General features: G+C 39.5%; 1 protein-coding gene across 1 annotated transcript in view; it reads right to left on the bottom strand.

Moving 5' to 3' along the window:
* LOC108577658 (ras-related and estrogen-regulated growth inhibitor-like) overlaps positions 1 to 18,480 on the bottom strand; it is a 104,984-nt gene that overhangs the window by 49,567 nt on the left and 36,937 nt on the right. The window contains exon 3 of the mRNA XM_017940839.1: positions 18,355 to 18,431. Within this exon, the coding sequence (XP_017796328.1) occupies positions 18,355 to 18,431 (77 nt within the window). The remainder of the gene's footprint in view (positions 1 to 18,354; positions 18,432 to 18,480) is intronic.

Genomic DNA, 18,480 nt, shown 5'->3' with positions numbered 1-18,480 from the left:
CATCATTTATCTCGGCGTTCTCTACCGGCGCACGGCCAAACACCCGCCAAGTACCGTACGGTAGAAGAGATCGAGGGGGTGGGCGCGGTGCAAAACGACGGTAAATAAAATTATCGTGTGCGCCTAATGGTGGCACGTACGGCTTATCAAGTAGATGCCGTGTCGCCGCGATACGTGATCGCATTATGATACCGGGATGCGGGGAATGCACTTGCGAAATCGGCGACGATTAAAATACAATGGACGTGGAAGTGGATGAAGTGGAGGGGAGGGTGAGGACAACATACTGGCGCGGCTCAGCTTTTCGGCACCGCGAATTATGTAGACCCAGACGAAGTATGAAACGATCGGTGATCTTGAGATTCATTTTTTCTTTTTTTTTATTGATATGTTGTGTTACGTTGGTTAACTATGACAGGAGTGCTTTAAATGTTTGGATAATTAGAATAGAACGAATGTTGTCAACTAAAAATTTTGAACGTCATAGCTAGCTAGACATTATTTTGAATTAAAAAAAAATAATAAAGTACGATATGATGCTGTGCTTAGGATCATGAAAATTTTCTTGTGGCCTTCTGAGAGTAATGTGGAAATTTGGAGGGGCAGCCAACGTGTTGATGTGTAAGTTATGTGTAGAATTTGCCATGAAGGCATTTGGTACACTGATTGACGTTTGACGAGTGATTATCCTGTGACAATTGGTGTTCTTCTATTTTTCAGTCTCCTTGGAATATGTGTAGTATAGTGTTCTTATTAACTCGTTAGGGTGGTTCTCTGTTTTTTTTTTTTTTTTTTCTTGTATCTCGTCGTGTGTGTTATGATTTACTGTGCTGTTTGGGATTAATTTGTGCGCGGGAAAAGAGAGGGATAATGCAATGTGAGACATCTGTGTAACCATCGTTTGGAGGTCTTTCTGAGTTTGGATTGCGACTTAATTATACACTGATTAGCTGGGAAAAATGAGGCACGACCTCGACACTTTTAACGGTGCATTAAACCTTCCTTCATACATTAACGTCGGCCCACAGTCAAAATAAAAAGAATTCAAAAATCACTGCGACTTTTTAAGATAGTAAGTAATAGTTACAATAGATAAACGTTAGTGCAATTTTATGGCAATATTTTAGAGACAGACTCGACATTTTTACTTTTCAAAAATTAGAGAGTAAAGCTGAATGTTACGTTTATAGCCTGTGAAAAAATTGAAACTTTTCGTTCGATAATTATCTATGAAAAAAATTCCCAAACTTTACCTACTTTAAGCGCCTCAGCGCGGTGTACTCTATTAATGGGTTAAAGCACATTCACACTTCTCGAAACGAAATATCAAAAATTCCCTCAAACTTCGTCAAACAAAAATTCCGATTCCTCGTCTCAATATCTGAATATGATTTTTCAAGTTAATATAGAATAGTTGCAACAGATAAACGTTAGTAGAATTTTATCGCAATATTCCTGGAGAAAACCTTAAAAGCACATTCACACTTCTCGAAACGAAACCCCAAAAATTCCCTCAAACTTCGTCAAACAAAAATTTCAACTCCTCACCTACATACTTTAATATGATTTTTCACGTTAATATAGAATATAAACATTAATAAAAATTTATCGCAATATCCCAGAGACAAACCTTAAAACCACGTTCACACTTGTCAAAACTCACCCCCAAAAATTCCCTCAAACTTCGTCGAACGAAACTTCCAAATTCTTCCTGTAAAAACCTTCCAAGCAATCCCATCGAACCGTTTACACACCCAGAAACCCGCAAACACGGCTAAACGTCTAATCGAGCGTGAAAGACTGACACGCGGCGCATCGATGCCATCGTGTCCACGATTATTCACGGAACAATCGATGATTAATGATCCGACGATCGGCTAGGATCGTAGAAGGGCAAAGAGGAGAGCGTTTTCAGGGGTGGGGAGGGGAAAGAGAAGAAGATTAATTAAGTTCCAGCACGGACGAAGCAGGCATTTACATCAGTTAGCCGCACTTATACAAGAAACATGGAACAAGCATCCGGGGAGGAGAGTGGAGGAGGAGAGGGGGGGGAGAGAATTTATTGCTTCGACCGTTGGGTCCTCGTGTCTTGTGAATAAGGCTTAAGGCGCGTGCTGCTGTCACCGTGAAGATCGCCGCGGTGACAGTCGGCACGGTAACTGTCTTCATTGGTGATTGACATCACGATCGCGGTGTGTTCCTTCTCGGTTGCTTGAGAGAGTGCACCACGGACCAACCAGCCTTCTCGACCATACAAAAAGAGACGCGTCCATCCGTCGTCGTTCTCCTTTCGTTCACCAGAGCTCTCGAGAGGCAGCAGCAAGCAGCAGCAACAGCACGCGTGCCGAACGAGCCGACACAAGCTTTCCTCTCGGCGTATTTCGCACGCGCTTTTTTGCGAACACACGATTCACAACACCGAGAGAGAGAGAGAAAAAGAAGGTGGCTGGGATACCTTCCGCGGAGATTCGTTTCACGATGATCGATGTTATTTCGGAGGTATGAATCTTCTCCTTCGGTAACGGTCTGATGAATTGAGATGTATAGTACCGGCAATAAGCGTCGGGTTGTTTCACGAATTATGCGGTGTTTTTGGGCAAATTTTTGAAATTTTACTTTTTTGCTTCAGAAATTCAAAATATCGTGGAATTTTAAGCTGTGAAATTTGAAAAAAATTGATCTTTCTGAGGAGGAGGAAATCATTTTGTTAATTAATGTAAAAAGGAATGGCTGATTAAGAGGATAGGATCATAATTTAAATGGAATTGTCATTTACGTATGTTATCAGAAGGAATTTCTTTGATGTTTTATTAAACTTAGCTGGGGAGCAATTTATCCACGACTTGTTCTGAGTTAGATAGAGGGTATTAGAGTAGAATGAGGAGAAATTCTTAGGCAACTTAATGCAAATTAGGTTTGAGTTAAGTCTCGATCGGAGCATTAAGATATCGCTCGGAGTATTACGCTCGAGAGAAGAAAATTCATCAGGAGTTTCGAGTATAATTCAACTAAATCTGGATTAGGATATGAAAATACCGTTTCGGATATTAAACGCGGCAAGAGAAAAATTCTCGATAGCTTGAGCCAAGTTAAGCTTAGGTTAAACCTGAATTCGTATATTAAGATACCGATTCAGGTATCGGGTTCGGGGATGAAAAATCTGATAGACGAAGGATCCGGAATCGAGTTCCTCTGTCGCGATTTTCAGAAGTGTTTTATATTACGCAAAACACTTCCTGTAATCTTTCACAAGAATTTTTATTAAAATTTTTTTAATTCAATTTTTTCTCCATCCCTATTTTACTTAAAATAAAATTCGTCGTTCCAATGAAAAACTCGAAATTGCAAAAATTTAATTTTTCAGTAAAAAAAAAAAAAAACTATACCATTTATATTTATTTTTTTAATTTAGTGAGTAAAATCAGTGCAAAGGTGAATTTACTTTAATTACCAAAATGGTTTCTTTTGATCCTGAAAAATGAAGTTTCGACAATTTTGCAATTTGACTGTAGGAACAAAGGCATTCTCGAGTTTGAACATGCAAAAATGCGCAGCAGACAACGCGTCGCGAAAACATTTCACGTTTTGTTATTGCAGACGGTGCAGAAATCACGAAGGAGAAACCGCGACGGCCTCCTCGCGGTTAGGTTCCGATCAACTCCCGGAGGGAGAACAGGGTCGTGGTTTCAAAATGGCCGCCGGTGGTCCGCCAAGTTGCGCATGTAATCAGGTGAATCGAAACTTGGCCGCTACATTAGAACGGGATTTGTTGTCAGCGTGCAAAGTGGTCAAAGGTGAACTAATCTGGATGAAGTGTTACTAAACACCAATTATACCGTTATTCGCTCAATTTCACAGAGCAAATTATAAATATCATTTCTTTCAAAAATTCTAATTATCGTAGAAATGGCGGCAGTTTGAAGAGGAAAAACCTCTTCTTAGCTTCAAACGTTTCAAAAAAATTAAATAACCGAAATATTGAAAAAATCTTACACTTCATTGTAGCTAACACATTTTTATTCATACAATAAATTAAAAAGAATTTTTTATTTCAGACGTTCCAATCCTTGCCAGCAATCGGCGCACAGGGGTCGGCAAAAGAGAAAATTGAGATTATTACGTATGTGTGTATGAAGGTAGTTAACTACAAATTAAAATTTTTTGACAAATCCTTTATTTGTAATACACATTTATTAATGAGAAATATGGAATTCTTTCTTTTTCAATAATATTCCATTTAACTGTACATAACTCGCGGGCCAAAAAAAAAACTGGTGGCGGGCCGCAGTTTGCCGACCTCTGCTCTAGCACAAGAAATTTCGCAATAACTCCTCCATTTTGTAACAATTTTAGTTTGAAAAGATTGCAGAAGAAAGCAGAAAGTTACGTTTACATCCTCTGATAAAAATTCAAATTCTACGTTTATTAGTCAACTATGAAAAGAATTCCCAAACTTCACCTATTTTTCAACCCCCTTAACCCTTTCCCTGCGGTAGATTACCGGCAAAATCTTTCGTTTGGAAAATTTTCAAATTTATCATTTTTAAATTTCTATTATTAGATTAAAGCGGGAGTACTCGAAGGAATTTAGAATTCAAAATTTAAGGATTGAATTAAGGCGAAAGTGTACGAAAGGGTGAGAAAATTTTGAAAGCGCCAATAGCGGTGAAAGGGTTAAAACACGACCTCGCTGTAATATCGTTTCCGCCGACTGTATCCCGTCTTATCTCGGCTCGAGCAACGCGATATCAAGCACGACACTCTCCCAGCAACGCTTCCTTCCACTCGCCACCCCTATCTGTATCGATCCTCTCTAGCCAACTCTCGGCAAACTGCATGCGAACAATTTGGTAGATTAGAACACGCTCGGTGGACAGGTTACGCGCGCTTTAAACGCTCCAACGTCCCGCTCTCGCCTCTTCCACCATAAAGTTTCACCCGGTGGAAAGCGATTTTACGCGGTTAGATACCTAGGAGAGGAGGCTAGAGAACTCGCTGTATCCACGGCTATATCTGCGGCCAAGCAATGAATGGACCGAGTTGCGTTGCAGCTGGATAATTGGATAGATTATACCGCGAGCTTCACAGCGATGCACTTTAGCGCATCAGTGCCTTTTACGCGCTCTTTCTCTCTTTCTCGGCTGCTATCTGCCTCCATACACGCGTCTTCTAGCAGTTAAAAAGGCGAGAGATAAGCCTCTGTTGTCGAAACATTTTTTTTCTCTCTCCTGCTTTTCTACTTCGAGATTCTGTTACAGAGAGAATGCTGCTCGATGCTAGAGTTAATTTGTTGTCGCGGAAAGGTGTTTAATACGGAGATAATTGCCCACTCTCGATGTGTACTGACGTTTCTGTTAAGTGCTAGGCTAGAGTGTGTTGCTTGTTGTTCGCGGTGAAATGTGGATGTGAAGAGGCAGTGAATACTTGATCTTCATGGCGAAGATTGTTCTGGCTTTCAGTGGGGAAATTGATTCTTTCTTATTTCATCAAAATTCTCTTGTTAGAGATAGTAACGGGCAAGTCATTGGAACAATATTTTATGCAGAGGGTAGCCACCTCTCTTTCATAATCTACTTTCTTTTTTTAAAGAATTCGTTTTGTAAAATTTTACAGTTTCAGTATCTGAGAATTTAAACAATTTCTATAAAATTTTCAACATTACATCGATAGGACATTCTTTTAAAAAATTTTCACACAGTTTTATGAGAAAGTTTCGCTCGAATGTAAAGGGTAAAAGACACTTACATGAATGAAAGATAAAGATAGAATAGAAGTACGTCATATAAGGGTAACATACGATGAAAGATAAGGTGTATTAATAAAAATTAAGCGGAGTGTACAATCGACTTTTCTGTTTCAATACTTTAATTACGTAGTAGGAACACTGTGACGTCCTGTGTACTTAGTTAACCATTCATACTCGTACGAGATTGCCTTTTTCTATATTAACCCTTTACAATCAATAATTCTCATAGGTATAAGAACACAAATACTCCTTCCTTCAAAAAAATGTTTTTATTTATGCATCTCAAATTGCAATTTTTTAAATATTTTCCATGATTCTTCTCAAGCTACTTTAGCAAATTTCATTTCATTAATTCCCAAACACTTTAACCGATTTGGACCAAATTTTGCCTCGACTGAAACCTCACTTCATCCCCTTATCACTTCTTGACAATTTAAATTTCCAGTAACGAAAGAAAAATGGAAATTAAAAAACACTCTTCAGAACTATAAACCTATGACAACAAATCTAAACACAAATATTTAACCCCTTGGTCATCTTGCTATAGCAAAAGTTTGCAAATCGGATCTTTGAAATTTTCTAAAATTAACGCAGAGATAAACTACACTATTTTATTTAAATATTCAACACACTCTCTATTTCACTATGGTCCCGTAGATCTGATCTTCGATTTGATCAACGACCCCAAAAAATGAAATCCCCCGAACACACACTCCTCCTTAGCCCTACATCCAACGCACACACAGCCAAAAAAAAAAAACACGCGAAAAGGTGCACGCACACCTGAGACAAATAACCGTAACAAAAATGTTCGTGGAAGCGATCGAATATTCATTGACTGAGTGCACAAGACAGTCAGTGTTACACGCCGAATCCGATTTCTGCCTTGGCTCTCTCGGTGCAACGACCAAGCCAAGCGTCTGCGTAAGAACAGGATCTACGGAGATCGATATCGATGTGGATCAGTGTGGCAGTGGTGCGCGATCACAGCCTCGCGACTGTACACAGGACAGATCGTTAAATCCGCTATCCGACAGAGCGATACTTTAGCCGGTTCGCGCCGATATATCGCCATCGCCCCGTTAGAAAATCCCCATTGTACTCAAACTTAGGCCTTCTCTAATCTTTCTCCTACCTCGTATTTTCTATACCACGGTGGTGCTCATTAACTCGGACCGGGCCGACGATTTTGTCGGGTGGCTTTTCTTTCACCCTGTTTTACATACGTGCGTCGAATAAATTTTCTTCGTTAGCCGGCCAAAGAAACTGTATCACCGGTGGAGATTTCGTAAGAGAGGGTAAAAGGTTTGAATTTATCGGCGAGGTAGTAAATAAAGTTACCGTCTACCATGGTGGTTCTTGTTGGTAGGTTTCACGGGTCATGTGAACGTATGTTTTTGAGAGTACGGTGATATTTTTGCGGGGAATTAGATGTATTGAGAGATAGGAGCGCGTGTGTATAGGTTTTGCGGGTAGGCAGCGGTGCGTAAAAGATACTTTGTTGGGAGTTTGATAGTTGTAAAGGTTACCGTTCAATGGGAATTAATTTCATTCATAAAGAACGTTGTAGTAAAGTAAGATAAAGTGGTTGAAGTGGTAAAAATCTGGAGGGGATTTAGTGGATTAGAGGTTGGTCTTTGGACGTGGAAAAATGATAAGGAAGATTTAAATAGGTTGCTACGAAATTTTCGTGAAAATTTATGTACATTTTATAGGAGTATTTTATTTAGATATTTGTGTTAGTAGTAGATGTTAGTATTCAAGGAGAATTTCACTGGTAAAGAACGTTATAGGTAGGATAAATTGGATTAAAAATTGAAATTATTGTATCGCTGTTTGATAGCGACATAACTCAGAAAATGTAAATGCAGGAGAAGAAATTTTAAATAGTCGAATACCGATATGACCTGCTCTCTGATATGAAACTAACGAAGCTAGAAATCCACCGTTTCGTATGATAAAAATACTGCATCTATTGGAATCTACCTGTGCAAAAAAATGAAAATTCACATTTTTTTAGCTGTTCCACTGTCAATGTCAAGCGGTGATATAATAATCTTAATCTTTCTCCAATTTACTTATAACGATCCTTATGAACGAATGAAATTCCCCTTGAGTAGCAGCTTTTACTACTAACACAAACATCTCGAGAAAACTGTTATAAAATGTAACAACCTATTCAAATCTTCCTTATAATTTTTTCGATATGTTTATTCAAACATAAATATTTTTTATAAACCTGCATACATAAATTTTCCTTTACAAAGATTCACGAAGTTTGATAACATACCTATTCAAATCTTCCTTATCATTTTTTCGATATGTTTATTCAGACATGAATAAACATTTTTTAAGTTACGTCAATATCAATATCAAACACGAATCCCTACAATATTACAATTCAGTGCTTGTATCAAACATTAACCCCTTAACCTATGATTCTTTTCTGACTATGCATCTAAGCTATAGTCGTTTACTGTTTTAGTACTATATCAGGTAAGAAAAGTTGATCTGATTACATTTAGTAATTCCCAGTGTTATAAATTAGAACGAAAGTCAGGATTACGATGAATTTTCCTTAACAATATAACTATTTTTCTCATATCTTGAGTAGAATTTCTGTGACGAGACTGACTCGTTGTTGTAGGTCAGGGGTGGCCAGCTACACTACCTTTGGAAGCCACACTTGAGGAAGGAATATTTGAAAGAGCCATTTATTTATCTCTGATAATAAAATAAACAATGAGAAACTGAAAAATCAGTTGAATTTTTGAAAGTTTACTCACAGATCTTCCTTGAATGAAATAAGATAATTACTTTTGGACGCATTTTATTTGCATAAGAGCCGCGTTGTGGCCGCCCCTTGTTATAAGTTAAGGGGTTAAATACCAAAAAAGCCGACATAACAGGAGTACCGGAGTAACCGAACAAAGTCTACCAAGTGTCCAATAAAAAATACCGCAAACATTCCCAATTACTTACACCGCAAATCCTCCCGCGAATGGAAACATCTTGTCACGTTCGACTACCCGACACGGCAAAACCATTCCGATCAGCCTAAACTCGCGTTCGCTTACATAAATGATCCGAATGTATCGGCACGGTATCGTAGAAAGTGATCAAATTTTCACAAGCTGAGGACGCGCCGTCGCCAATAAATCGCGCGTGAACCGATCGATAATGATCGTGAGATCGTAGGGTTCGATAGGAGCGGGCGAAACGATCGATCGGCGGCCACGGGACCGCGTGGTATAAACGCGTACATACAAATCGGTGGAGCACACGGCTTCCTGTATCGTATTATTTATCGAATCTACGCGCTTGGTTAACGGTGAACGCGTCCTCGTGAACAGCGAGCTACGCTCCGCCATTGTTTACGCCGCGTGGTTCTACGCGTCCAAGTTTGAAACGGCGTTTCACGAATGTGAGAAGCGCCGCGACGCAAATAGAATCCCGCGTTACGAAACACGGCGCGACGCATCAGTGTCGGCTCGCTTAGAAAAGATCGCGTTCCTGCCGGTGAATTGACCCCTATCGTCCCATCACAGTCTTGTCTTCTTGGGTGTTTGCGAAACCGTCTGTATGGATGGAAAATGGAAATTGATTTTTGGGATAGAGACGTTTCAGGTATGTTTAGGACTGAGTGTGATTTGATTGGATATTGTTTGCGATATCTTCCCCCAATTTTTCCCAATAGTACAGGGGGAGTTCCCTTAACCACTTGCGCTGAAAAGACGTGCCACGCACATCGAGATGCTTTTGTCCCAGAATTGCCAACGACGTGTTAGACACGTCAATCTTCTTTTTCACTTATGAGAAATTTTGTTTGTTAAGTTTGCAAGAAAAACATGTAAGAAGAGAAGATGTAAGGTACATTCTGTACCGCAAGAGCGTGGACGCGATATTTTCGAAACCTGAAACTTTGTTCGCGTAAAGCAAGTATTAGTTTATTAGATGTACCTTCGATGTATATAAAATTTCTTACAGAAAGAATTAACTTTCACGTAGATATCGCGTCCACGCTCTTGTGGAACAGACTGTACGTGCAAGAAAGAAAAAAAACGCAGAATGCAAGCAATGTTGCAAGAATGTATCGCTCTGTACAAAATTAGTGTACACATCTGTGTAAAGTAGATCGAATTTTTCGCGCTGAACTCTGCCGAGTCTTCTCGTTTCAAGTTTTCAGCTCACGTCGAATTGCAGCGTAGCATTTGGGCATCTGTGAATTGGCTGCCAGCGCAAGTGGTTAACGCCGGACGGCACCTAATGTCGAACATTAGCTGTACCTGTAATAATTGAAACGCTACCGAGCCGTTATTCTGCGTATCTCCTGGAGGAGACAAAAGGAATAAAAATAAGTTTCCTACGCGTTTCAGTCACGAGTGCACAGGTAGAGAGATTTATTTAAGAAAAACCTTAAGCGTCTGGCGCTAGGGGAACCCCCCTACTTATTATTCCACAATATCTCAATTTAGCAAAAATTAAAAAAAAATGAAACAACCCTTTCGCTGTTGTTGGTGTCTATAGGCGTTTCGAAAATTTGTTTGTAGTGTGTTATTGGGACCTGTAGGCGCGCTTCTGTGTTAATTTAAGCCTGAATTTTGTCCTCTGCAGTTTTTCAGGTTGATTCGATGAAAGAAATTTTAAAATGATACGGCCTGAAAAGAAAATTTCGGGGTTGTCGTGAAACATCTGAATCTACCACGCGCGTTGTTTACTGAGGGATAACATTTTATTGAAACTTTTGCTAAATTGAGATATTGTCGAATGATAAGTATATTGTTGGAAAAATGAGGTTCCTGAAAGGCATATTTTTTACTAATTTTGCTGGACTATTTTTCTCAATTATTTGCAAAGGGAGCATCTAGCGAATGTCGAAAATGTAATTCTAAGCCCTCGAAGAGCCTCGAGATTAGGTGCACAGAGCAAGTCACAAAAAACTGCCTGTATTTCTTTGCGCAAAATCCAGTCTGACACTTGCATTATACAATTTTTGAAAATAAAACTCATTTCAATTTAACCTAAAAAAAAGTTTACTTGCTATCTGCTCGAAAATAGCAAGAAATAAATGCTTTACAGCATGAAATCACACGAACAACGTTGAATTACAAATATTTCTCCTATCGGATCACATCCTTTTAACCCACAAAATATCAGTTTGAAAATCGTGAAATTTTACCGGGACACCTGTTGCACGGGTTATCAGATCGAAGGAGCGACCACGTGACAGATGAAAACGGAATTGCCGCGGTGAATGAATGGTTGAAATACCATGAATGGATTCCCGTGGAATATCGTCGCGGCGTACCTCGTACAGCCCGGGCTCTGTTGTGCTCCAAATATTCTTAGCACCGAATCCAAGGACTAATCCTCGAACGGTCAGGTATGCCATCTTGGGCCCACGGTTCGCAGCCTTTTAAGCGACAGGTGCAAACATTTGGGGGGCAGCGCAAAAAAGGAAGCCAGTAATTGTAAGCCCCGGGTAGAAAAACCAGTTTGCTAAAAACAACCTGGCCTCTCGATCGTGTCTTGTTGCGGGGCTACCGAATAAGCCGGGACGAGTCAGTGTACCGTGCGTACGACGCGCGTATAAGGAATATGTTGGATTCCTTTTGCAGACCAGAAAATATATACGCGCGCTCCTCAACGTCGCAGTCCTTTTTTCACCTCTCCTCTCCCCCGTCGCCACCACTCTGCCGTGGAGCTCTCTCTCTCTCTCTCTCATCTTTCTCTTTTCTTTTCCTACCGGGTAACTTTTTCTCTTTTTTCTCTTCCTTGTCGGTTCGATCGAGAACGGTAGGAAGCTCGGTATTCCATTTCAATTCGTGAAAAAGCCGAATTGGACGAGGAAGAGTGTGACACTCGGAGTAGTGTTTTCTTGCAAGCGATTTGTAGGGGGAAAATTTTATCCATTTTTTATGAAAATTTTCATGGGTTTTGGTCGATTTTTTGCAAAAGTTTTAACCGATTTTAATTTATTTCAATTCGAGAAAAAGGCGAATTGAACGAGGAAAAGTGTGACATTCGGAGTAGTGTTTTCTTGCGAGCGATTTGTAGGGGGAAAATTTTATCCATTTTTTATGAAAATTTTCATGGATTTTGGTCGATTTTTTGCAAAAGTTTTAACCGATTTTAATTTATTTCAATTCGAGAAAAAGGCGAATTGAACGAGGAAGAGTGTGACACTCGGAGTAGTGTTTTCTTGCAAGCGATTTGAAGGGGGAAAATTTTATCCATTTTTTATGAAAATTTTCATGGGTTTTGGTCGATTTTTTGCAAAAGTTTTAACCGATTTTAATTTATTTCAATTCGAGAAAAAGGCGAATTGAACGAGGAAGAGTGTGATATTTAGAGCAGTATTTTTATCGAGCGATTTGAACGAGGAAAATTTTCAATATTTTCATGGATTCAATCGATTTCGTGGAAAAATCGAATCTAACGAGGAAGAGTATATCTAGAGCAGTATTTTAAATAAGCGATTTGAGGGAGGACAAACTTTGGAAATTTTTATTTTCATAAATTCTTATTGTAATCTTTTTCAGGTTGAATTAGCAGATGCAAAATTTTCCTTCTCTGCGTTGCTTTTTTTCACGGTCAATTTTAAGAGGATCGTAGTAAAAGTAAGGCTAAAGCAAATTATAACATTAAGACAGAAAAACTGGTGGAGAAGAACGAATCACTTGTTACTATATACGACGAACTTAAATATTTCTATCGCAAAGAATAAAGGAAATTCGTACAGCTTAAGTGTATATACACATATATATATATATACATTAACTACGAGAAATTATATTTCAGATGTTGTTATTTGAACATTTCAACTTTACAGAAGTAATCAGATTGTGTACAATTATTCGTAATTAATACAATTAACAAAGGTAAGTCTTAAAAGGTTACTAACTTGAAAGTTCGAAATTTTACCGTATCCACCTTGCATCGATATCCTGAAATGAGAAAACGTACAGAAACAGCGACACCTTCATATTTATTACAAATAGCAACAGAACAACAACAAGCCTAACGTGTTAACTCGAAACGGTGAAAAAGAAGAATTCGGAAGAATAATTTTCATTGAAAAAGTTCACAGAAACGTGTAGCCTCTGAAATTGTCCTTTGTCCATTCCCTAAACAATGTAACAAGACAGTGTCAACGACCTGAACGATCGCATCTATCGACAATCGAAACTAATAATAACGGTATCGAACACCTTTTTTAACACTAGAACTCAGACGTACTGATGACCGAGACTCATTTCTGCTCAAGCAAGGAAACCAATTTACTACATAATTATATATATTTTTTTTGTTGCAAATAAATTCGACGTTTTTACGAGTTTAGGAGTGTTTAAAGTAGGAAATTAAAAATTTGTCGTTTTTATGAATTTTGATATAATTAAAATTTGTCATATTTACGAATTTAAAATAGAAAATCTAAAATTTGACATTTTTATGATTTTTGGTATTTTAAGTTAGTGTGGTTATTGGGAAACAAATTAATTTTTTATTTCGCCAAAAACCATATACTTCCCTAGAAAAATCAGCTTAATAATTCCCAAGGCTAAAAATAAAAAATCCGAAATTTCTCATTTCCTCGAGCTTCGGTATATTTAAATCAGAGCACCGTCCGTAAAAAAAAAAAAATTGACACAATCAATAATTTCTTATTTCCACAAAAATTAACATACTCCCCTAAAGAAATGAGCTCAACAATTCCCACAATACAAAACAAAAAATGAACAATCTGGCGGCTACTCCAGCAGCAAATCTCCGTTCCCAAAAACAACTTGAAAAGCCACTCTCGCACGGTATTCAAAAATACCGCACAGGGATCCGAAAAAGAGTCTGGCAATGGTCGTAACGACATGGTGTGTGTGGGTATGTGACATCGACTCGATGGCACCAACGACGACGCAATCCTAAGCGATGCGTCGCTCGTTTGAACCAGCCTGACCTTACTTAACCCAAATCTCCACGGAATCGGCCAGTTTCAGGTCGATCGTTCCGACCTGACCTTCCTTAACCCGATTCTTCTAGAATACGGTAACGAACCTGCACGCGAACACGTCGAAGCGGAAATCCTACGACAAGGCCCGTTAGCCGCGTATTTGAATTGAATAACGATCGCCTTTAAATTCGAATCTAGGCGACTCTGACTATATACACACACGTTTACTCGCGCGCCTTCACGTACATAGATGTTTGTATATGTGTGTATGTGTACGTGTATATATATACAGAGAGAGAGTCAAGTGGCTCTCTGGCCACGTTCACGGAACGGCGTGTTCACCTGTCGCAGGTAGAGCGGAATCCTCATTGAGATTCCGCAGCGGTCTTTTTCTATTACCGAGCTGAGAGGAGCCATTGTTCTCGAGGATCGTGAATTATTGCCACCGGTGGCGAATCGAGTCGGAGGTTTAAAAACTATGCATAAATCACTACGCCATTAGAAGGTCACGTCGACGGGGCCGATTGTTGTTCGGTGGCTGTTCCACAGGGGCCGCATTAGTATCTCGTTCCATCGAGCAAATAGGGGAGATTCGTGTGTAATCCGAGTGGAGAATTTGGATATTAAGTGTTTACGGTGGATCGGTGGAATTTCGATTATGCGAGTTAAATGACGGGAGGAATTTGTGGGAAGATGGTGAGAAGATTGGTTTAATTGCTGGGGAATCGATGGTGTAAGGGAAATTGAATCGGTGAGATGAGTAATAACGCAAGTCAATTCCTTTTGGGAGAATTGAGTCGTGCACTGGAATCAGGGTATTCACGCTGGAAACTGGATTCAATTCAGAATTAATGGTGTAAGTGGAATTTAAAGGAAATTGAATTCGTGAGTTCAGATTGATTCTTTTTGTGAAAATTGAGTCACGCACTGGAATCAGGTTATTCAGGCTGGAAGCTGGATATAATTGAGAATTAATGATGTATGTGAAATTTAAGGAAAATTGAATGGGTGAGATGGGAAACAACGCAAGTCAATTCCTTTTGTGAGAATTGAGTTGTGCGCTGGAATCAGGTTATTCAGAGTGGAAGCTAGAATGGAGTAAGTGAAATTTAATTGTTGACACCATTTTTTCTTCCTCCTAATTTTCCCAAAATTGCGTGAACTCATGCTTCCTCATAACAGAGAGAAAAACAGAGCACCCCCAAATTTTCAAAATTCGCTAAAGTTCCGTTAACACTGTCCCCACTATATCCCCAAAAATCCCTCCATCCGTCAGCAAAATCTCCGAACACTCCCTAATCGCCTCGAAAACATCAACGACCAATCGGCGACCCTTCCAATCAGCAAACGAAACCAGCCTCCCTCCAAGAAACGCTCGCGATACGATCGTGGACGACTTCATCAGGAACAGAGCGCCGCTCTGTTTCCCCTCGGTGAAATTCCTCTCTGTCCGCGCGAGAAACACGAGCAAAAAGCTGCGCTAAATGAAAAGCGGCCTATTGCGAAACGTGTGTCGAGGCAGAGCGTTTGTGTCCCGGCAAAAGCAAAATGATTCATCGTGACTTTCACAATGAACGCGCGTCGTGCGGCGAAGACGTAACTGCCCGAAGGCGTGAGGAGGGTGACGGCGGCGGAAGAGGGAACGGAAGAAAGATGAAGAGTTGGCGAGTGTGGAAGACGAGGGAAAAAGCGCGTTCTCCACGGTTCGGCCTGGTGAAATAGTCGCGTGTTTACAGGCGTCGACGGAAGATAAATATAAAAGGCGCCGATGCCGCGTACCGAGTCTGCGCGAAAAAAATGCAAAAGGAAACGCTGAACCGAGCGGAGAACGCGCGTTTACACCGAGAGTTCTCTCTAAGCAAGACGAAACAGACTTTCGCGCGGACAACGCCGGCAAAAGAACAGAATGTTCGGTGTTTTGTTCGTTGCAAGTTTGCTCTCGCGATGCTCGATCGTCCAAGATTCGTCAAGTCATCGGTGTCGATCACTGTATACACTGCTACCCCTTAGGCGATCCTTCGAGGATCAAGCACAGGGAGACCGACTTATCGCGTGGCTGCGTTTCGTTCTTCTCTTGCTTCTTCGCCGAGAGAGGGACCGATTAAATCGGGATCGAGGATCAACTGGTTTTACTTTTTCGTTGTGTAATTGCCGGGTGAAAAATTCCGGCGAAACGTTCCAGTGTTGTGTAATTGCCGGGTGAGGATTGGCGAGGGAGGAGTAATCTGATGGTTCTGATTTGAAGGATAGCGACGCGTGCTTCTCGCGGGATTTTTGTATTCTTTGTATGTGTTATTAACATTTTTTGAAAGTTGAGGAAGTTGGAAATTTGACGTAATTCGTCTTTTTAGTTAAATTGGTCAAATTCGAAGTTGGATTATTCACATAGTAAAAATGATCGACCGAGAAGAATATTAAAAGCAAATATATTTTAGAGACGAAATGCTAATTTGAAAAGTTTAATAACGAAGTTAATCTCATATCAAATACTGGTTTATAACTTTAAGATATAATTATTTGTCATTAATTTTATATCGCTGAGACTAAATTAACGTTTCTTTTTATCAGGGATAATAAATTAATAAAAGTTGAAATTCATGTCTAAAATAAAAATTCAAATTTAATTGCATCGGCAATCCTTCACATTCCCGAGACAATTTAAATCAGCAGAAATTTCATCGTCACTGTATTACCCGCGTACCAACTATTCCACTTCATCATCTGAAAATCAATTCCAACAGGCAAACCTACAAACATCAATTCAACCATCGAATTCTCCACACCAGTTCCACCCTTTCGCCGACCGAACGAAAGTCCATAGGAATTACCAAGCCTGTCTATCCACGAACGAACTAAATCACCGCGAGTTACACGCCAGTCTTTCCTCGCATTCTTCTCTATCAACGACGGTAGATAACCAGATTTCCACGGAACAGCAGTCGACTCGCTTTAGAATCGACCAAGGAACTCGAATTCCTATAGAAAATATGACAGACGTGGTCCTTGAGGAAGAATTCTGCTCTAGATCGACGAATTTTTTTGCGACAAAAAGAAATATCGACGTAAAAATTGTTAAAAATCTTATTTGTGTCATTCAGGGAAGATATCTTTTAAAATTCTTTTAAAATTTCTTTAAAATTCCTGAATTCATCGTAAAATATTGAAACTTAATAAAATGATTCCTTTACCAAATTGAAAATTCACCTTCGTCCTACTTTTTTTTATTATATTTCAAGAATTTCATTAATTTTTCGAATTTTCTTTTTTTCTTAGTTAAATTTACCGTAAAACCTGCAATCTCCCATAAAATTAAAAAAGAAAATGCACAACCAAATCTATCCAGAAAATTTCACCTTTAAAATTTCAAATTGAAATCTCTCAATTTTTTCACACGCACAATTTGCCCACTTATCAAATTTCTAATTTCTGTTTTCAACATCTTTCGTACGTGTACAGAAGAAACAGCGCTGGGAAGAAAATTGTGTCACAAGCTTTTTCTCCTCACTTGCGAAATATTGAGTTATACATAGAGTAGGTATGCGTATTTTTTTTTCTTTTTGGTCAAATCTCTTATTCAGCCAGAGCGACGACAAAAATGACGACGAATTCACTGGCTCACATTCGCTGGCTCGGGCAGCACCGTAAAACAGAAATCAAAGGCCGACGATCCCGTTGTAACCGTGGATAATTTACAGCCGACCACGAAACCACGCATAACTCACGCGGGCAAATCAGTCTGTCAAATAAACGTACGGCCGTAAATGTACATTTTCACCGTGCTCGTGTTCGAGTGAGATTTTAACGCCAATCTATGTCGTGTATCCATCAATAATCCCGCTGGATCATTAGGTACCTGACGCTCCTTTTCTTCTCACCGATCCAACGGTGAGAATGGCAAAAATCCCCGACGATAATTTGCGATCTGTTCGTTGAAGCACACTCGACTGAGAGATATCGAAGCGTGGACTTTTATCATTTTGGCTTAGAATTTCCTAGTTTCGCCATTCGTAACCTCTTTCAAACCTTTGCAAACTGAGCAACGCCGAATGTGTGTAGCGTAACTAACCTAACTTACGCAATATCTGCATGCAGAATTACCTCAATTATTTCAATTTTGATCTTTCAACTGCAGATTTCGTTAATAAAAAATTTTGGAAGACAAGCTTACTCAGTTTGTCTTCGGTAAATGCGGGGCATTTAAATTACAATCTACGAGTGTAACTCTAAAATTTTTGCGGACGTTTCGCACTCGAATCGGCCATTACCACGGCGATATGCACAATATTCAAATTAAAACTCACGAAACTTAAAAGAAAAGGAACCTTTAAAGTAAGAAACTTAAGTGAAAATTTGGGGAAAGAAACTTTCCCAAGCAGATCATCTCAGACTCGCGATAAGCAAATTAAAAATCGCGAAATTTTAAAAAACAAAATTTCTAATAATTCACGAAAAGCACATCGTAGGTATGTAAAATAATTTCTCCGAACACAGCATCGTACACATTAACATACGAAACCACAAAAAAGAAGAAAAAAATTAATCTGAATATTCAACGTCCGCCGCAACGCTACACTTCACGAGCAGAGGAAGAAAGAATGAAAAAAGGTGAAAAATCCGGCTCCTCTTGGAGGAAACGTTTAAAAATCGCACAAGAACTTACCTCGCACCTGGAAGTGTCCAGTATCTCGACCTCGGTACTAACGTTATCGATGGTAACGCTGTGCCGGTACAGGAAATCTGTAACATAGAGGCAGAAACGAGATTACGCTGACTTCGCGGTGATGAA

This window comes from Habropoda laboriosa, unplaced genomic scaffold, assembly GCF_001263275.1.
Source record: "Habropoda laboriosa isolate 0110345459 unplaced genomic scaffold, ASM126327v1 scaffold718, whole genome shotgun sequence".
Lineage (NCBI taxonomy): Eukaryota > Metazoa > Arthropoda > Insecta > Hymenoptera > Apidae > Habropoda > Habropoda laboriosa.
This window is presented reverse-complemented; position numbering and strand designations above follow the sequence as displayed.